The sequence below is a fragment of the Cydia pomonella genome, chromosome 4 (genome assembly GCF_033807575.1).
Source record: "Cydia pomonella isolate Wapato2018A chromosome 4, ilCydPomo1, whole genome shotgun sequence".
Classification (NCBI taxonomy): Eukaryota; Metazoa; Arthropoda; class Insecta; order Lepidoptera; family Tortricidae; genus Cydia; species Cydia pomonella.
Window position 1 is genome coordinate 20,220,293 of NC_084706.1, and position 20,239 is coordinate 20,240,531.

Here is a 20,239-nt window from a genome sequence, read left to right on the forward strand (position 1 = left end):
TTATATTAGTATTTCTTGTACTTGAAAGTGTCTTGTAGTTCACAAATGTACTTTTATTTTTATTTAAAACAATGCCGTTACATTCAAACCATTTGTGCAATATGTCTGTGATGCATCTTAGGTGTCTTTCCATCGATGGTTGATCTTTGTGTCTGACTCCTATATGTGTGTCATCTGCAAAAAGGCTGATCTGTGCCCATTCTGGTATATTCGCAGGTAAGTCATTGACATAAATCAAGAATAATACTGGGCCCAGAATTGATCCCTGAGGTACGCCTATTTTACACATTTCAGGGGAGGAGACATTTTTTCTCACTTCCACCACTTGTTTCCGGTTCTGCATATAACTAGTCATCATTTTTAAAGCTATGCCATCAAAACCATAGTGGTGTAGTTTGTGAATGAGAATGTCATACCGTAAGCAGTAGAAAGCTTTAGATAGGTCGCAGAACATGCTTGCGCATTTCTGAGACCCATCCATAGACTCTAAAGCAAATTTTGACATAGTATAGATATAAAGTTGGAATAAGACCTTTGGACTCGGTATTTGTCCATTTTCGGAACACAAGTCTTAGTCATTTTTATTAGCTGGGCACAATTTGCAGCTCTCCAATTCTTTTTATACACTCAACTACTCAAACAGCCAAAAAAACAGCCGACATTGTGGAAGGTTTGTGGGATTTCGGACTTTCTTACATACAATTGGTATGTTATTGGAGTCCAAGAATTGTAATGTCTATCTGCTCAAACTTGGCCATAATACTTGTGTTTGATATTGCCTGGTATTGTAGAATTATTGCTAGTATAGTATCAACCATTTCCAGGTACATCAGTTTTCCTAAAAGGAAAATAACTTTCATCGTCCAAACTGAACGGTTTCCCTTTGTAATTTAAAGTCATCTATCGATACTGAGACATAATGGTCGATTTTTACTGATCAGTGTATTCTGGGGCTTTTACCTTCTAGCAGCATTCCAGACCTATCTTTTCTAATGATCGACAAATGTACGGTTGGTAACATTTAAAAAATTTGGCGGCATCTCGTTGGCTCATGGAATTCATATACATAGATAAAAGTGCTTTGGAGTCAATTCAGGTTTGCCTTGGTTATTAGCTTCGCTGGCCAGCTACTACCACTTTTGCGATTTATAGTCAAGAATGCAAGAATTCTATATATAGTAGAAACTGGTACATTTTCTGTACTAAAATGACCTACTGTGTCCCTTTTCCCATGTTTAAGTTAGAATTTTTAAAATGTAAAACACGTTTTCGCAGAGTTTCTTGTTTCGACTCCATTCTAACCAAAACCAATGTTTGAAAAAAAAACATTTTAAATTCAAGAATCTCAAAAGAACTAGCAACCACTTTATTAACATCATTTTTGTTTATGTAGATAGTTTTGTTTATAACTGTACAGAAAATCATTTTCTTTTTTTTTGTTATCACTCGTTAATAAAGTAAACACTTCAAAATCTTATATCATTCAAAGTACAAGACTTTCGATGAAATTAATTAGACCAAAAGGGAATTAAAATTAGATTGTTTAAATCTAAATGAATTATTAGGTACTCTTGCCCTAGAGTCCTACCTATCATCCCACGATAAGGCGTATCAAGTAATCGATGTTCAAATAAATTAACCCTTACAAAATGTGGAAAAAGATGGTTTGAAATAGGTATGTATTTTCATTCAATATTTTCATACCTATTATAGGTTAGTAACTATAAATTTGAATGTGTGTGTGTTCATCTGCGTAAAACCAAAGAAAATTCAGTATAGAGGCGTATTGTCAAAGTAAATTTTGTAGTCGCCTTTTACTGTCATCTTTCGACACAGGACTAAAACTCTTAGAATCACATATGGCTATTTGACCTATGTTTTTTCACTGATAAGTGTTGTTTAAGCTACTACTTAACCGGCTAACTCTATTTTAGGCTCTGTCTATATTATATAGCATGGTACTATATTTTAGTCAATTATACTATGTATTAGTCAATTATAGTGTTCTTCTATACGCATCGGAGACCCTTACAACATATGCCAAACATGAGCGGAAACTAAATGCTTTCCATATGCGTTGCCTCAGATCCATATTGGGTGTCACTTGGAGGGATCATATGAGCAATCAAACTGTGCTATCTAAAACGCATTGTTCCTCTATAACAGCGATCCTAAAGCAAAGAAGGCTCACCTGGCTTGGCCATGTACATAGAATGGACTCTTCCAGACTCCCACGTCAAGTCATGTTGGGCCAAATCGCAAACGCTAGAAGGCCGGTTGGACGCCCTAAGCTTAGATTCAAGGACTGCTGCAAGAGGGACTTGATTTGCTTCGATATTCATCCTCAATCTAATCGCCCATTTACTTCGTCGCATGGATGCGGCGAAGAAGTGCTATCGCCTCGGAAAAAACGAAAAGTTAAACCCCTCAGCCAAGGCGAGAAATTTATGATTGTAAATGTGTACAAATATGTGAACACAGAGGCAAAAAACAAATGTGAATATGAAGTGCCATCACCTATATAAGTACTTCCCAATAGTTTATTTTCGGGTAGTACCGGTTGTAGCACATCACTATTTATAAGACGTAAAAAACTAGCAACACATGTAATGTCATTTTAGTCTACGGGATAAAAAAATAGACTATAAATTAGCCAAATAATCAGCCTCAGAGATGACAGACACAGTATCTCATATCGGGCACTATGAAGATGTAGGTACTGCTATCATTTGATTGATCGTACACGTTATCAGTAAGTGTTCAAGGTTGAGGCATTACCCAATGATTTAAGAGGGAAGAATACCTTTGCGATTCTAGCGAACGGTATTTCTATGAAATTTCATTTCGGTAGAAAACGTTATGAACTAACTAAATCGTAACAAATCCCTTTGAATTTGATTTCGATCGCTTCAGCATGACATATTCTCTAGGTTAAAAAAAAAAAGAAATAAATAAAAAAGAAACGTTTATTCAAGTTTCATGCCTTATAAATATTTACAATATACTTCTGCCAAACCACAGATTTATATAGAGTGTGTGAGAGGTTTATATTAGGTTTCGCTTTAAAAAAAAATTGTTTTGCTAATTTTGGAAAAAAAACCGGCCAAGTGCGAGTCGGAATCGCGCACGAAGGGTTCCGTACCATTATCTAAAAATCACTTTGTATGGGAGCCCCCTTAAATATTTACTTTATTCCGTTTTTAGTATTTGTTGTTATAGCGGCAGCAGAAATACATAATCTGTAGAAATTTCAACTGTGACAGACTGACGGACGGTCAGACGGACAGCGGAGTCTCAGTAATAACGTCCCGTTTCACCTTTGGGGACGGAACACTAAAAAGGAAAACCTAAAAATCTAGTTTTTCATTGCCAAAAACAACCTAAAAATCATGGAGAATGGAAAATGTTTAGAAGTGGAAAAACGTTTTCTCCTTTTGTATGGACGATCACGTAGTATATTTCCCTCTTAACTGGCCGATTTGCGTAACTTATTGTTATATAAGGATATGATAAATGCAAAAATTTACACTACGTTCCTTGTAGGTATCGCCGTACGTTATGTGAAACTGTATAGATCGTGTCATTCCAAATGACGCATGCCTTGACTTTTATTGTAAAGGTTAGATTAGACTTTGCGCGTCATCGTGGATGTCACCAACTATACATTTTAGCCTTGAAGAATCTTTACATAAAGAGAAAACAGTTCTAGCATATAAATTCGTGGTTTGATTACTATTTATTAACAGTTTACCACAGAATAAGTAATACTATGTACAGAAGGGTCACTGTGTAACAAAACGCCTGTTTAGGTGTACCAAACGTGCCCAAAAACGTTGCCGATTGGAGATGTTATTATTATGCGATATCTGAAACTAGCTGCGACGCAGTGTTTACGTGTTTAGGACATAATTTTGAGATTGCGACTCCAATTTTGGTGCAGTAATTTACGCCTGTATTATTTATTTATTATTTTATTTATTTTAACCTTTTCAACGCCAAAGACCACTAAAACGGTCATCGTCTGTCGTGCCCGCGACGCCAATGACCATTAAAAAGGCTATGGCGGACGTTGTCAAAGCGACTTTCCTACTGTCAGCTTCATATTCGCTCTTCACCAGTTAACTTTTTGGCGTCCATGGCATTTCTTGACACGTGTGGGAAAGCGTTGAAAAGGTTAAGCATGTTTATTTATAAGAGCGCCTGGTAGCCTAATAGTGCGTGCGACATATCTGGAAAATTATTTTTTGTTTGAAAATATAAAAATGTACCAGATTGGTTCCATTTTTGTCAAAATCCAGTTGTGATGATGGAATTCATGACCATGTACTACACTAGGGAATGTAATTTTTTTTTGGAAAACCCGTTAATAAACATTTCAGTTGCTCAACATACAGGATGCTTATTCAGTCCTGCAATAATTTACGGGGTAAATAATATTATATAGGTCATACTGAGCAACTTTTACTAAGGGACCAACCCCGAAATTTTTTTTTTTTTCTGTTTCATATATTTTATATGTCTGACCTTGACATTTTCTATGGCAGAGTAAGTTTTTATATGTATACAGTGGTATACACCGTGTTTTTTTTTATTTGCGTTAATTTCAAGGGTGCATTCCTGAGCTTAAATTAAGTAACTTTCGCAAAGACACCGGTATTCTAGTTAACTCCATTTCGGAGATAAACAATATTTTATTTTTATCTTATAAAGCCCTTACGAGTGTGTACACTTACCTTAGGGCCCGTTCACATATTGATTAGTGTTTAGTACGGGTTAATTTGCTACTAAACGTAAGTAATATCTCGGAGGATCGATGTTCGAAATGACATTGACATGTCACAGTTTTCAATTGTTTGATTGAGATAAATGTAATGCCCGTGCAACAACAACGCTATATGCAACATTTAATTACTTTTTATAACAAAAAAATGTAAAAAAAATATTTTAATTTTTTTTTGGAAAATAACTATGTCATGTAGTTTCCTTAAACGTTATAATACCCCGAAGTTAACGGAATTCAATAAAAACACGGTGTATAAAAGGGGAAATATTTTATTCTCTCTTTGCCAACCGTGCAGTCTAACGTAACTAGTTGCCACCAACCGCGCGCGAGATGCGAACCCATCAACTAATCGCGTTGTGCGCTAGACTGCACGATTGGCTCGAATTCGTGTGACACCGCTGTACTGGCCCCATTCTTATTGCCAGTATAAGGCCCCTATAGGCTTCGATATTATATGTCTGTGAAAGAACCATTAAAAAAACTAATAAAATATCATTTATTTTGTTTCATTGCTTTTTCAAACAAACGAAACTCAACCCAATTTATATAAATAGAAAAGTTTACGAGGATAATGTGAAATTTAATTAATATTCGAAAATCTTTTCCAACTTTTTAGAAACTTTCCGCAAATTGCACATATACTATATACTATGTTATCAATTCTAATAATATAGTATAGCAAAAATGTTTGTGGTATGTTTTTAGTATGTATACATTTTTTGAGTTCCTTTTTTTATGTCTGTTTTTCTGTGTCGTTGGCGTATGTGCCGCCACTATCATAATCTTAAGTCAGGTCCCCACTGGAAACCAGCGCCACGGATTGCCGCGGCACTATGCTGAGTGGGGGGATCCTATTTTTGGTTCACTAATGTTTAACCAAAACAATGTTGGCAAATTTTCATTTTACAAAAAACGTTTCACCAAAGTATTATTTGGCAAATATGTTATTCCGCAAATGTATCATTTTACAAAAAGTCACTTGACAAATAATCATTTAGTAAATAATACATTATTACAATATGTCAAAATACAAAGTATCAATTTTATATTTTTCATGTCACCTAGTAATATGTTTAGCAAATTTATACATTCACCAAACTTTGAGGGAATAATTCTGCATGGTTGCAATTTTCATTTGGGCCAGATTATTTTGAGGTAAGTTACTTAGTTGCAAGACAAGCAAGCAATCGTTGCTTACATTTTTCGCGTTGTTAAAAAAAAAAATAACCTCGAAGCCTAAGGCGGGAGCTTTGCTTCTAACCTAACCTATCCGAGTCGGATTGCCCCGACAGGTCTGGCTCGCTTACAGTTTATTAGTACAGAAACACATGTCAAATAATACATTATAGCAAACATTTTTTGACCAATGATAGATTTATTTGTTAACTTTGTTGTTAAATAATCATTTGTCAAAAAGATCTGTTATGAAATGAAATTTTATTAGTTAATTATTTGGTAATAAGAATAATTTGTCAAAAATATTGTTGTAAAAAAATGATTTGCTAAAATATAATTTTGCCAGTAGTTGGTTGCCAAGTGTCAATTTGCTAAACATCTTTTGGCCAAACGACAGGACACCCCTATTTTAGCGTCCAATGCTTTTTATCTCTGTATGTCTTCTTTTCCCAAATGTAATGTGTTGTAGCGTTAAATAATGTCCTTTCTTTTTATTTTCTTTCTATGTAGAGATTAATTATAATTGACCGTTCTGTTTAACATTTGTTCCAGATGTGACTTCAACAAATACACAATTCGCTGCATTAAAACCGTGGGCGAGATCACAGCAAAACAAGAGGCGGAAATGGAGATAGATAACGAAGACAACTCCAGTGGCCGCGGGTCGCTCTCTGATTCTGATTAATTTATACATTTTTATAAGATCAACTATGTTTTATTTATACCATTTCCTGTTGAAAGCAAGTCAACCGTCAAAAATGGACCCGCAATATTGACTCATTTTATTTTACCACGAATTAATAAAATATACTTCGTTTTCTTTAGCGTTAGAATAAAGGTAAACAACCTTGACGTGTCTTTTTATTGAAAATTGTTGAAAAAGGCTTTTTAAAAATTAGTTTATATTATGAAAGCAAAATAATGTTAATAATCATATTATTTATTATTATTATAAGCCTATACGGTGTCCCACTGCTGGGCAAAGGCCTCCCCCCTCGATTTCCACTCGTCTCAGTTTTGAGCAATCTCCGGCCAGTCGTTGAGATATGCGTCCAGGTCGTCCCGCCACCTCCGTGTGGGCCTACCCGATCCTCGCCCGTCTTACGGCACCCATACCGTGGTTATTTTGGCCCACCTCTGTAGGTGCATGCGGCAGACATGGCCGGCCCAGTCCCATTTCAGCTTGGTGGTCTTAGCTCCAACATCAGTAATGCGTGTTTTCGAACGCAGCGTAGAGTTACGGATTCGGTCAATCCGTTTTACTCCTAGTATGCTGCGCTTCATATCTCTTTGGCAAACCTTCAGTTTGGTATTTTACGCCTCGGTGAGTGACCACGTCTGAGCACTGTAGGTTAGGACAGGCAGAATGCACATGTCGACGAGGAAACTCGTTTTAAGGTCAGAGGAAGGTGGCCCTTCATCACCTCCTTCATAGACCAATAGCTCCTCCACGCTTTTTGGATCCGTCTTTCGACTTCTTTATCCTGTCTCTGGCTAAAGGAGACTAATTGGCCCAGAATCGGGTACTCGTCGACATAATTTATTGTCTGCCCGTATATTTCGACCCCACGTTTTATGCTGTTGGTCATTATTTGTGTCTTGGTCCTATTCATTGTAAGACCAACTTGAAGGCTTGCTGAGCTTAGGTCTTGAAGCATTACTTGGAGTTCTCGGGCTGATGTGGAAAACAGTACAATGTCATCGGCGAACCGGAGATTTGTTAGTATTCGGTCGTCGATGACAATGCCCTCGCTTTCCCAAGGGACCGCCAAGCTTCTAAATACCTGTTCAAGGGTGCTTGTGAAGAGTTTTGGGGATAAAATTTGACCAGTTTTATATTCGCGGTACTGTTGTTGTGAATGGAATTTAATAGGTCTATATATGTGGACTCGATTTCTTGATGGCGAAGTGCTGTAAATATGGAATCGTGGCTAATGCTGTCGAAAGCCTTTGTATAGTCCACAAAGGCTAAATACAGGGGTCTATTGTATTCGTGGCAATTTTCTATAACCTGATTTAGCGTGTGTAGGTGATCGCTTGCTGAGAACCTGGGGCGGAAACCGGCCTGTTCAGGGGGTTGGTGTTTGTCTAGCTGCCCAGCAATGCGATGCTCTATTATTTTAATTAAAGCTTTGTATAGGTGTGACACTAGGCTTATGGGGCGATAATTATTTATATTGCTCTTGTCCCCTTTTTTATGCAGCACTATTATGTTGGCGTGGGTCATCTGTTTAGGGATGTTTCCGGTTTGTAATATGCAATTAAATAAATTGGTTATATGGGGTAGAAATATTCTTTTTCCTAGAATTAAGCATTCTGTATTAAGTCCATCGTCTCCTGGGCTTTTTCCAAATTTCATGGTCCGAAGAGCCTGGATTACTTCGTAGCCTCTGATTGGCGGGATGGCCTTGGTACAGATGTATTGACTGGAAGTGGTGAGAGGTTGCTGTGAGTCTGAATAGAATTTTATGTAATAATTTGTGCATATTTCTAATATTTTATCGTATATGATATATGTATAATCATATATTATTTATAATTGTTACATATTTGTTGCAAAAGTGTTTTTTTTTTAATAAAAAAGACACATCAAGATCTATTACCTTCTTTCTAATGCTAATCAATTGAATTACAACTCCTATATACATTGCAATAAGATTCAAAATGAACAAATGGAGAAATAATTTGCGATTTCATGTATGGTCCCTCTACGGTAACGGCGAGAACGCCAGAGAACCAGTAAATTGCGTTCTTAGATGCGTATAGTTTGTATTTTTCTCCGTGAGCTTCTACGGATTATCGTCTTATCTATTGTTTAAAAACCGCAAAGGCGCGTGCCACTATGAAAAAATGGGCAGGCCGCATAGGTAGCGTTTATTGAATTACTACTCTATTGAGCACGGAATAAGATTCATTATGAACTAATACAGAATTCTAACAGAATAGCTGTCTGATCTCTATTGGTGCGTCTAAGGTAGGCGACTAAACGCTCTCAAACCAGCTTAACTTGTGACACTGCGATCCGAAACAAAGATACGTATTCGAAGACCTCGCTTGCACTGGTAATGCGAGCGCACGGCTAGCTAGCGCCAAGGAAGCAATGTTATGTTTCTCGAAGAGCAGGTAAAAAACAGGGCCGGATTTTCACACAAATATATTTGGGTGGTTTTACGTTCTTTAATTTAAAGAGATAAAACATAACACTATTTAAATAGTAGGTACACATCTAACAGAATGGGTTTGTGTAATTATAATAATAACGAGATATACTCATTTTTATAATCAACTGTTTAAACAGTTGTTTGCTAATACTTAAAGCGGAAACTTGTAAGACACTAAAAAAATGTTCATACATTTAATCCAGCTTAACCATATCCATTTAACAATCCCCTACCCCAATCTGTTAGTATTAGTACCCAGACCGAGACCGGCAGGTAAGCGCATTCCAAAATAATGAGTCATCTTAACGCTAAGCAAACATGCCTAGCGGTGACGCGTCATTTGTGTACTTAATTGGTTTTATAAGCGACATTTTACATGGCCCAACGATAAAATATTTATGATTGTTTCTTAAATGTTAAAAAATGTAAAGCCATATATAAGATACGTATTCGAAGACCTCGCTTGCACTGGCCCCACAATTCCCCGGATAGTGCTATATATAATGTGTATGATAAACTTTTTTTCATTACTTCACGGTCATTATTCCCTGTGTCCAGCCGCCTTTTAAAATTATACCTTTATTTTAATGTATTATAATACCTATATAGGTCTATATTTATAACTATTTTAACATTGTTTTCTGTGATTTTACCTACAGTCGAATAACGCTAAGACTTCTAACAAACTGACACTGTTTGTATGGTTTGTTGAAAGAGTTAGCGTGATTTGACTCTAAACGATATGCATATTTTGTTTTATATTTATTTATTTTATGCATACACTATTATGTATATGTTACTTATTTTTTTGTTGACTCATAATATAAATTTGTCTAAATGTTTTACTAAATGTGTACTCTATTGTAAATAATATATTTATTTTAGTGTACATAATTATAACATAAAATAGACCTATATTTTAACATTAGTAGTACGGGATTCTTCTTCTTCCTCGCGTTGTCCCGGCATTTTGCCACGGCTCATGGGAGCCTGGGGTCCGCTTGACAACTAATCCCAAGATTTGGCGTAGGCACTAGTTTTTACGAAAGCGAATGCCATCTGACCTTCCAACCCAGAAGGGTAAACTAGGCCTTGTTGGGATTAGTCCGGTTTCCTCACGATGTTTTCCTTCACCGAAAAGCGACTGGTAAATATCAAATGATGATATGAAATGATTAGTAGTACGGGATTGTTAAATGGATATAAATATTTATTACTGTTTTACCATTGTTTTATTGTTTATTTAAAATTAGCCTGTTAAAAGTTTAAAATTAGCAAACAACTGTTTAAACAGTTGATTATAAAAATGAGTCTATCTCGTTATTATTTTAATTACACAAACCCATTCTGTTAGATGTGTACCTACTATTTAAATAGTGTTATGTTTTATCTCTTTAAATTAAAGAACGTAAAACCACCCAAATATATTTGTGTGAAAATCCGGCCCTGTTTTTTACCTACTCTTCGAGAAACATAACATTGCTTCCTTGGCGCTAGCTAGCCGTGCGCTCGCATTACCAGTGCAAGCGAGGTCTTCGAATACGTATCTTTGTTTCGGATCGCAGTGTCACAAGTTAAGCTGGTTTGAGAGCGTTTAGTCGCCTACCTTAGACGCACCAATAGAGATCAGACAGCTATTCTGTTAGAATTCTGTATTAGTTCATAATGAATCTTATTCCGTGCTCAATAGAGTAGTAATTCAATAAACGCTACCTATGCGGCCTGCCCATTTTTTCATAGTGGCACGCGCCTTTGCGGTTTTTAAACAATAGATAAGACGATAACCCGTAGAAGCTCACGGAGAAAAATACAAACTATAACAAAGACCCGTTATCGCAGAGCGCACCTACATTCGTTATTTGAGCGTTGGACTAGACACCGCTCAGGTGCCAATTAGAATTATACTACCCTTTTTTGCAGGTAGTGGCACGTGCGGTTTTACTTAACAATGGAGTAAGGATTAGCCGTTCGGGGCCAGCTACAAATCGGACGACTATAACATGTAGGTCAAATATATAATGTCAATGTTATGAGACATAATATGCTTTTAAATTATCTTACAAAAGTTCGCCTAGTACCTACCTGTAACAATAGTCTCTGGGGTATTATTTTAAGAACCAAATTTTCTTAGACACTTCAGCGGTTGGGCAAATATGTATAAAATAATATGCCTATTCAGCCTATCTTAACATAACACGATTTATCTGTAAGGCGAGTAAGCACTATTCCTGTATCTGAGAATTGAAGTGTATATATATATAGCTAAGAATTGTATCCATGAAGGAGATTGTGAGTAGTATGTATACATAAGTTAATACAATTATGAAACGCTGATACGGAGTTTTACTGTTCCAATTCCTACTCCGAGAGTCTGAATATTCCATGGCCTAAGAGTATATTCTGTCATAGCTTATCTTATTCTGTCATAGTTTACAATTACATCGAAATAATAATCTACCGCAGATTTTACCGCTATATTGTATTGTGACGAAGCCTGTAGCTGATTGTGAGTTTGTGTTCACGTGACAAAGCCTGCGTTGCGGGTATAAAATTATTATCCCTGAATATGAATTATACAAGTAAATATATATGTAACTCCGGGTAAGATAAATACTAAGAAAAAACGTGCCTCAAACAATCAAGAAAAATTATGATCGAATAGATGGCCTATACTCGAGTAGATGGCGACACCGTTTGATATTTAACACATATCAGTGAAAGAACATAGGTCAAATAGCCATAATAAGTCATTCTAAGAGTTTAACTCCTGTGTCGAAAGATGGCAGTAAATTCTACAAAATTTACTTTGACAATACGCCTCTATACTAAATTTTCTTTACCATACGCCTCTATACTAAATTCTCTTTACCAGAGGTTAGGCGCCGAATAAATTTGATGAAACTGAGACCTGCCGCTTAAGTGACGCCATCTAGCCTGACTTTTGTATATACCTTGTTTTCTTTTTCTTGTTTTATTCAACCATGGTGGTAGCAAAGGAGATGATTCAGAAAATAAAATTCAAATTCGACCATAACTCAGTGCAATTTATTACCATTACCAGTTGCTGACAGTACGAAACTGACAGAATTTGTATGTTGCCCACACATCGGGAGAGCGCCGCTTCTCCCCAGTTTGACCACACTGGCTAGTAACACTAATATAGCTATAGACAGCAGGATCCAGCGCGCCATCTCTACGTATCCGAGCAAGGTGTGGGATTGCTTCAGCTCCTGCTGGATTTCTGGCGGCAATTCTGCGCCCTGAAAGGAAACAAAGTAACTAACTAAAAGCAAGTATATGAAGGATGACACGGTAATAAATAATAATATCAAGTCGATTACCATACGATTTTGAAACTCCTAAGTACCTGCCACGTCAAAACGGCAGGCGTTTGTTGTTTTTCTCAAACATGCTCGGAAGTGGCCGCGAAGACGCAATGTGACCAATTTTTATCCCAGCGTTGACAACGCAGAGCCATCGCGCGCACGACACAGACGTAGCAGAAGAAAATTAAAGTTGTATGAGTCATTTTATTCTTAAGAATTAAATAACCCATACAAATTCCATTTTTATCGTGGCGTGGGGCGCGCTGACCGCCGCGTGCTGCGCGGCCACCGAGAGGCTAACGCGTTTCTTCCCTGCAGTCCCTGCACGCGATGCTGGGTGCGGAACATCGCGGAAGGATCGTGTACGCATGTAACGTCATGTGTGCGACATTCGCTAATTATATTATTTTTTAATATTTTTGTGTCGCGCAGCTCGTAACTTGAATAATTTGTCGAAGGATCTAGATATTGACGTTTTTAATTGCTCAATCCCTAGTGTAAGGCGCAATCTAGTCAATCAATGCTTCTAAATAACATGTTGCAGGTAGTGATATGCTATGGAGTGTGATCTGTAACTTTAATGTATTTGAGCCCGGTCCATGTTGTTCATCTAAATGCGAATATAAGTTGTTTATCTTAGTGTAATTTCATAAGTTATAAGTGTTCTTACTTATTGCTCATATCTATTTCTTGGTCTCTCTTTTTATTCATTGTAACCTTGATATATTTCATATTTTAATATCTTGTGTCACATGTGCTTTTGTATCTAGTGTGTACTTTGTAATTATATATACAGTTTCTATTTGTGAGTTCCTGTAATTGGCTCTGTACTACTATCAAAAAAGTTTAATGTATTTTTTAAAGCTGTTGGAATTCCTTGTATAAATAAATAAAAATAAATAAATAAAAATAAAAAAAATATTTTTATTGTATTTCCTCACATGTTTGAGAAAAGCACTATGAAATGAAATGAAATGAAAATCTTTATTTCAGGCAACTAGTGGTCCATAAATAAATACCTTAAAAATGAACATATATACAACTATTACTATGTAGGTATGCTTCGGCAACAATGTACTGTACCTCGCTCAACGCATCAGTATGGCAGTTCAGCAATTTCCGGACCTTGCCGCAGGGGCCTTTTTTTTGAAATTTAGTTTAGTGTAGTTTTGTTTTTGTATAGTGTGTAAAAGCAACTTAAAATTACACTTAATCTAAATTAAGTGTAATTTTAAGTTGCTTTTATTTATTGTTTCTGACATGTTTATGTACTATTATCGAATTTGATTTGTAGTGTTTACAATTAAAAAAAATGTGTTCAGTCGGTAGCAGTTTATTCAACCCTTGTGCCTTCAGCTAACTCGCTAGGCTCAAGATTCCATTTTTCAACCACCCACTACGCTCGTGATTCAATTCAATTTTGGAATATTTCGCTTGCTCGGGTATCAATATTAGCAAGAGGAGTTAAACAACAACTTTACCCCGTTGTAAATCAAATAACTATTATTGTTTAGCCATTTTTTCCGTAAATCGGTCAGTCCTACCTGTAAGACTTATGACGTAGGACGATGAAATTTAAATTATATTCAATTGGAAAGTTGCACTTGTTTTGTTTCGTTCAATTTTCAAATCTATTCCCTACACTATAGGTTCAACTTCAATTAACAAATTTTGGATTTTTCATTTGTATGGCTGGCCCATAGAAGGATAAAACCACGAAAATAAAGATCTTAATTATTAATAAAAGCATGTCTTTTGTAGGTCCGTCACAATAGGCGGATATTATTGGCTATCCTTTATAAGATGCTACGGACAAAGAAAGTAAAAGGGAGTATTCTTGCGGAAAACAGTTGTCCGTTGCCCCTCAGGAAATGTACGTAACATTTGTCATTAAAGAGGTAATTTCTTAAATCCATCCTACTCATGAACTCACCGAACCAGCCATTTTCAGTATAATTTCCCTTGAAAGTCCTTATAAAGCCTTAGTTTGAAAATTTTTAGGGTTCCGTACCAAAAAAGTACAAAAGGAACCCTTATGGTGCGACTCTGTCCATCCGTCAGCCTGTCTGTCTGTCCGTCTGTCTGTCACATCGCTAAATACCTCGAGAACCACTTAAGCTATCGATTTGATATTTGGAATAGTTATGAACAACGCTAACCCAGACACATTGAAAGTATTGTTTTTTAATAACTGATTCGAAATGCCCAATAATTAAAAGGGGGCAAAGTAGCAAAGTCTAGTGACTAGATTAAGTGGGGTATCATTTGAAACAGCTTAAAGTGTATATTCAAAGATATTTTTTTAATAGTGAAAAAAATATATTTTGTCTTACTAACTTTATTTTTATTAACAAAAAACCATTTCCGAATTCAGTTTGCAATTTAACCAACTATTTGTATGTAAAACACTTGAAATTTCCATGACCCGCGCTTGACCGGTTTTTTTTGCATTAGACACTTTTTTGAAATAAAGGAACAATTTTTTAAATGTAATCGGTTCACACTATAGAGAATTATCCTCGAAACCCCAACATACGTCACAGAATAACTATACGTGCATTATATCGCGCAAATTTGTTAGACAATCGGCGATAGATGGCGCTGTACACAATTATATTTAGTACCTTTTGATCAAGTCTTTCGCTTTTATAGTTAGACGAGATAATAAAAAAGTTTTTACGGAACCCTCGGTGCGCGAGTAAAACTAACTCGCATTACCAGTTTTTTTTTATATGCCTATCGTTGAGAGATCAAGGCTTATCATCCGCTTTGAAAAGCGTGATTTTGAATAGCGAATTTGTATAAACATTTTTTGATTTTAGTATATGCAATGTGTTGCAATGCCATTATAAAAGTCCAATTACTAGAGTTATACCAAGCTAAGTTGGGAGCGATTTTGATAGCCCAGACTGCGCAAGGGTTATTTTAAACGTCAAAATTCTATCAAATTTTGAAGTTTAAATAACACTTTCACAGTCTGGGCTTTCAAAATCGCTGCCAACTTATCTTGGTCTCACTCTATGAAAATTGTGACGATAATGACACTCCACACTTTCCGTCAAAGTGGGTGTACAGCTAGCTTAGGGACTCGTAAGGCTTTGAACGCACTGCGATTCATTTCTTGCGGTTTCAGTCTAATTTCTTGCGGTTACAGTCTTGCAAGTGCGTGCGCTTATGAAGCTTGCCGAACGTTACACTTTTTGCGGTTGCTGAAACCGCAAGAAAATCTCAATGCGTTCTAAACTTTAACGTGAGCTACCTCGTCGATCCAGAGCAACGGGAACACGCCCGTGCGCACGTTTTCCAGCTGCGGGATCCCCTTCATCTGCCGGAGCTCGATGTTGAACTGCAGGCGTCTGACGCCTTTCAACACAACGCCGGTTATCTGGATAACGGAAATATTTGTTTATTTCTGCACATTACAAACTATCGCCCTGAATAGTAAAGGGCAGAATACGCCAGTTCCTTATAAATGCTTGGGCAGGACAAGGCTAGCAGCTGTTTAAAACTACTAGTACTAGTTAAAAGTGTGACAACGTCGCCTGCTGGGCTAAACTATCAAGAAAAGGGAATCTCACCGGGTCAAGGTACACGTAAGTGTTGTGTTTCTCTTTATCTGGACTGATGCCTCCGGCGAAATACTCCAGTAATTCTTCGGAGGCTAGGTAGAAGTGTGGCAACGTCGCCAGCGCCGGCGCGCCCTGACAAGGCTCCAGGTTTAGCACGCCCATCAGTAGACAGCCGTCATGGTTGGCGCTCCAGTTCCTGTCACAGAACACTTGCCTGCTAAACTGGTTGAAAATGAAAAAAGTGTGAAGTCCTTCTTTTAGTACGGGACTACGTAATATGTACGACGTAGTAGTAAATTTCTTTTTAAATGCTTCATGATGTATTTACGAAGAAAATTTCCTATGTAATTTTAATTGTCATGGAAGGGTCAAGGCGGAAACAGCAGCTTAGTCGCCCAAATATCGCCTCTCTCGTGTTGAGATTAGGTTGAGTGAGCCACTGTTCCTTTCCTTGACCCTACTTATTATACATCACTGTCATGAAAATAATCAAATATACATACTTTCGACAGAAACACTTGTTATCCCGGTTCGCAGTTTTAGCTGCCAGTGCTTCTTCACCTATTTCGTAATAGATCGCCTTCATGTTGAAAATGGTGGCTGGGCCGACTAGATTGGCGTACAGAGATCTAAAAAGAAAAGATTCTCAGTTTTTATTAGGATAGAGGAAAATGAAATGTGAGGGATATGACTGGTTCCAACTAGGGTTGGGCATTATAATAGCAGAAATTGTACAAGTTTGATTAAGGTTTCTGAAAAAGCTCCTTGTCGTACGGTTTGTACTTACTTATAAGACGGACAAGGCGGTTTTCAGAGGGCCTACCGCGAACCACGTTCGACGTGTTGCCTCTCTGTCGCACTCGTAAATTCGTACGTAAGTGTGACAGAGAGGCAACACGTCGAACGTGATTCAAGGTATTCCCTCTGGTCTTCACATTGGACGCGCTTTGGTTTGGCGCGCTACGCTCAAGATTCTAACTAAGAATCGCTTACTCGGGACTCAAAATCAACACTCGCAAGGAAAACCAACTTTCCTCTCTTGTTGCACAAAAATACTTTTGTGCTCGTGGCGACATTATACTATACAGAATGTAAATGAACGTGAAATAATTACTAAAACCCGTTTAATGTTTAGGTCATGCTGAGCAAAAAATTGGCTGTTTCAAGCATGTTGCTGGTCTGATGTTCAAATTTCCTATGGGAGAGTCAATTTTTTTTTCGTTATTTCGAGGCTAGTCGACCCAGGGAAAGGCTAGGTTTTATTTTTTCACCTCATCGGGCCGAACAAGGGTGCTTAATAAATCGATTTATCACACTAAAACCTATTGAGCATATTGTGAGACTAGGTCGATTTGTGTATAAGATTGTCCAATATTTATTTACCTGCATACTTCAGGCTCAAAGGAGTACAGCCGTTTAGGAGGCGAGTCCTCAACCGGTGGAAAGACGGAGGCGTCAGACCCGTTCAGCTGGTTACAGTACGGGTCCCGCCAGCTCTTCATCTCTTTCTTTCCTTTGTAAGAAACAATGTGCCCGAGTTCCTGGACGTTCTTCGTACCACGCACCATTTGGTATGGGCCGGTTTCTGTCAGATTCATCTGCGGTTTTTAAATTTTTGATTATCATTAGGGTTAATAGGTACATTGATTATTTAAGATCGAATACCGACATGTAAAAATATGATTTATGTATGTTACTTAAACAGGTTAACATAAAACAGACAAAACAAAACAAAAAAAATGTTATATACAAAGGCGAACTTATCCCTAAAAGGGATCTCTCCCAGCTATAATCTTTGAGAAAATGCGAAAGGATCAAACACTAAGAGGTGAAAGTCAAATCAATATTTACAGTAGCAATATGAGACTTTTGGATACACATAAAAATAGCATGAGAGCAATCAATAATAATAACATAAAAAAAATATGTAGACAACCCGTAGTATGAACACGCAAACTATAACATACACATAAATCTATATACACCTATATATAAGATACATACTATAAATAAATATATGCAAACATAAACATATAATATAAATATATATATAAATAAAAAGTACTCCGTTCTAATATCAGGAGTCTAATAACCACAACTTTTTCAACTTCTTCTTGAATGAGTGACTTGAGTCAGTAAGGTTGAGTGATTCTTTTAATTTTAGGGTGTTTTCAGGTGATTTATGACAATTTTTAGTATTCCGAATACACCGTTATATACTTAAATATTATTTTTAATCTTTTAAATACAAAACTCCCGAGACTCAGATTTATAAAATAATAGCCCCCGCCTGCGATTTCTTCCGCGTATAAGAGCTCAGTACCTGGGCGACCGAGCTTTGCTCGGTTATAACTATTTATTGTAATATGGTGATATTTAGGTGATAATATACATAAACTTAAAAAGTAAAATGTGACTGACAAAAAATTAAAAAAAAATATATATAAACTTGATCATATAAAAAAAAAAAAACAAAAGTTAGTCACCGGGCGGGATTCGAACCCGTAACACTGGTTGTTTAATGCCGTCCGCGTCTTAACCCGCTGGACCAGACGGACAGTGGTCGGCGACACGAAATTAGCGACCATATTTTGCGTCGAAAGAAAAACGCATGAAAACTCGAAAACACTCGTTTTCCCAAACATAAGACTAAACTAGATCGATTGTTTACCCCCAAAAACCCCCATATACCAAATTTCAGCAAAATCGTTAGAGCCGTTTCCGAGATCCCCGAAATATATATATATACAAGAATTGCTCGTTTAAAGGAATAAGATTTAGACGATTCGAGACCTCGAATGCGAGTTTCATTACATTGCGGTAATTGATCGGTAGGCTGAATTGTATGTAACCTCGATAGTCCGCAATGTAACAAATTTCGCATGCGAGATCGCACGCCATCAAAATGAGCCCTTAGTTACTTATTGGTCACTTAACTACCTCCCCCCCCCCTCTTCCCTCTTGTTTTAAATTTCAGACCACTTTTTACACCTCCAGGGGATGAATTTCAGGGAAAAGTATTTTATGTCCCTTTCCAGGTTCTAAACTGTATGGCAATGGCAAGCTCCATCGAGATCAGTTTATCCGTTCTTTCGTGAGGAACAAATTTGCGCATTTACATTATCGCAGGATCTCAAAACGAGTCATTCATATTTTTGCCGGACATGATTCAGACACGACCACGAACCACAACGAGAACCTTTATCTAGAGCTGTTCGCGTTGGCCAACCGACAGGGCATCTTTGAAATCTACTTAATATGTACAATAACACAGTAAAACGGACTTTACAAGTTACTTACATGACTAAACATGGAGAAGTAAAAGCCGTTTCCGTCTTCCGAGGGACGCATTGTGGCAGGTTTATCAGATTTCATTTTTCCGCAAACTAGACCTGAAATAATTTGAAAAAGAATAAGACTTCATTAAGAAGAGGCGACATACACAGCATCACGTCTTCGATAGAAGTGACTGATAGCGTCATTTCAAATTGAAAACTTTTCTTTCGGTATTTCTACCATTCATGTCTCAAACATGCTCGAACATACATAAAATCACGTTTCGGGCGCAAAAATAGACATAGGAAATATTTGAATTGAATTTCAAATTTAGCTTGATCTACACGACACGTGCTAACGCTTTATAGCCCTCTGGCCACATACAAATTGCATTATTCATTTTCCTCCGGGCGATAACTCGTAAAGTACTACAAGCCGTACCATTAATTGACTGCGATCGAGTTCACGCTGTCGCTAACGTAAATATCAAATGCCAACTCGTGGTAGTGGTGCTGACCAGCATCAGCAGGCTTGTAATCGGCAACTTATAGTCGGGTAATATTTTTAAAAGCTCTTATTTTACTTGCAATGTACCTATGTATGTACGGGTCAAATATTGCAAGTTAAATTTGGCCTACCTCCTGGTATAGAAGGTGGAGGTAAGCAATGGAATCTCCATATACCAAAAAGTGTAATAAAAATACCTTAAAAAGGTGGCGCTACGATACCACAAATCAAAAGATAAAAATCAAATCATAGACAGCGCACTTCACTCCGTCAATAACGCCTAGGTTCTTAGCTACTCTAGCGCTATTCTAGAGAGATTTGGAACTATTATTTATAGCTGACAACTGGACACTTTTGCATCAGTTCTGCCTATGGAGATGGGGTTCCTTTGCTCTACCTTCCATGCCTCCCGGTTTCCGATGAAGCTGAAAAGTTGAATAC

General features: G+C 37.1%; 2 protein-coding genes across 5 annotated transcripts in view; one reads left to right on the plus strand and one right to left on the minus strand.

Moving 5' to 3' along the window:
* LOC133517436 (periodic tryptophan protein 2 homolog) overlaps positions 1 to 11,454 on the plus strand; it is a 71,168-nt gene extending 59,714 nt beyond the window's left edge. Inside the window, exons 19-20 of one of the 2 annotated variants that reach the window (XM_061850754.1) lie at positions 6,512 to 6,622; positions 11,041 to 11,454. In XM_061850754.1, the coding sequence (XP_061706738.1) occupies positions 6,512 to 6,622; positions 11,041 to 11,044 (115 nt within the window). In that variant the 3' untranslated portion in view covers positions 11,045 to 11,454. Of the gene's footprint in view, positions 1 to 6,511; positions 6,668 to 11,040 lie in introns of those variants that run through there. The other variant, XM_061850753.1, reaches the window with a different exon arrangement.
* A 689-nt stretch (positions 11,455 to 12,143) lies between these two features.
* The window catches only part of LOC133517441 (sensory neuron membrane protein 2-like), a 30,764-nt gene continuing 22,668 nt past the window's right edge, over positions 12,144 to 20,239 (minus strand). For all 3 annotated transcript variants that reach the window (XM_061850763.1, XM_061850765.1, XM_061850764.1), the window contains exons 5-10: positions 19,316 to 19,407; positions 17,399 to 17,613; positions 16,519 to 16,644; positions 16,025 to 16,211; positions 15,706 to 15,831; positions 12,144 to 12,380 (exon numbers count right to left, since the gene is read on the minus strand). In XM_061850763.1, coding sequence (XP_061706747.1) covers positions 12,156 to 12,380; positions 15,706 to 15,831; positions 16,025 to 16,211; positions 16,519 to 16,644; positions 17,399 to 17,613; positions 19,316 to 19,407 — 971 coding nt within the window. In that variant the 3' untranslated portion in view covers positions 12,144 to 12,155. The remainder of the gene's footprint in view (positions 12,381 to 15,705; positions 15,832 to 16,024; positions 16,212 to 16,518; positions 16,645 to 17,398; positions 17,614 to 19,315; positions 19,408 to 20,239) is intronic.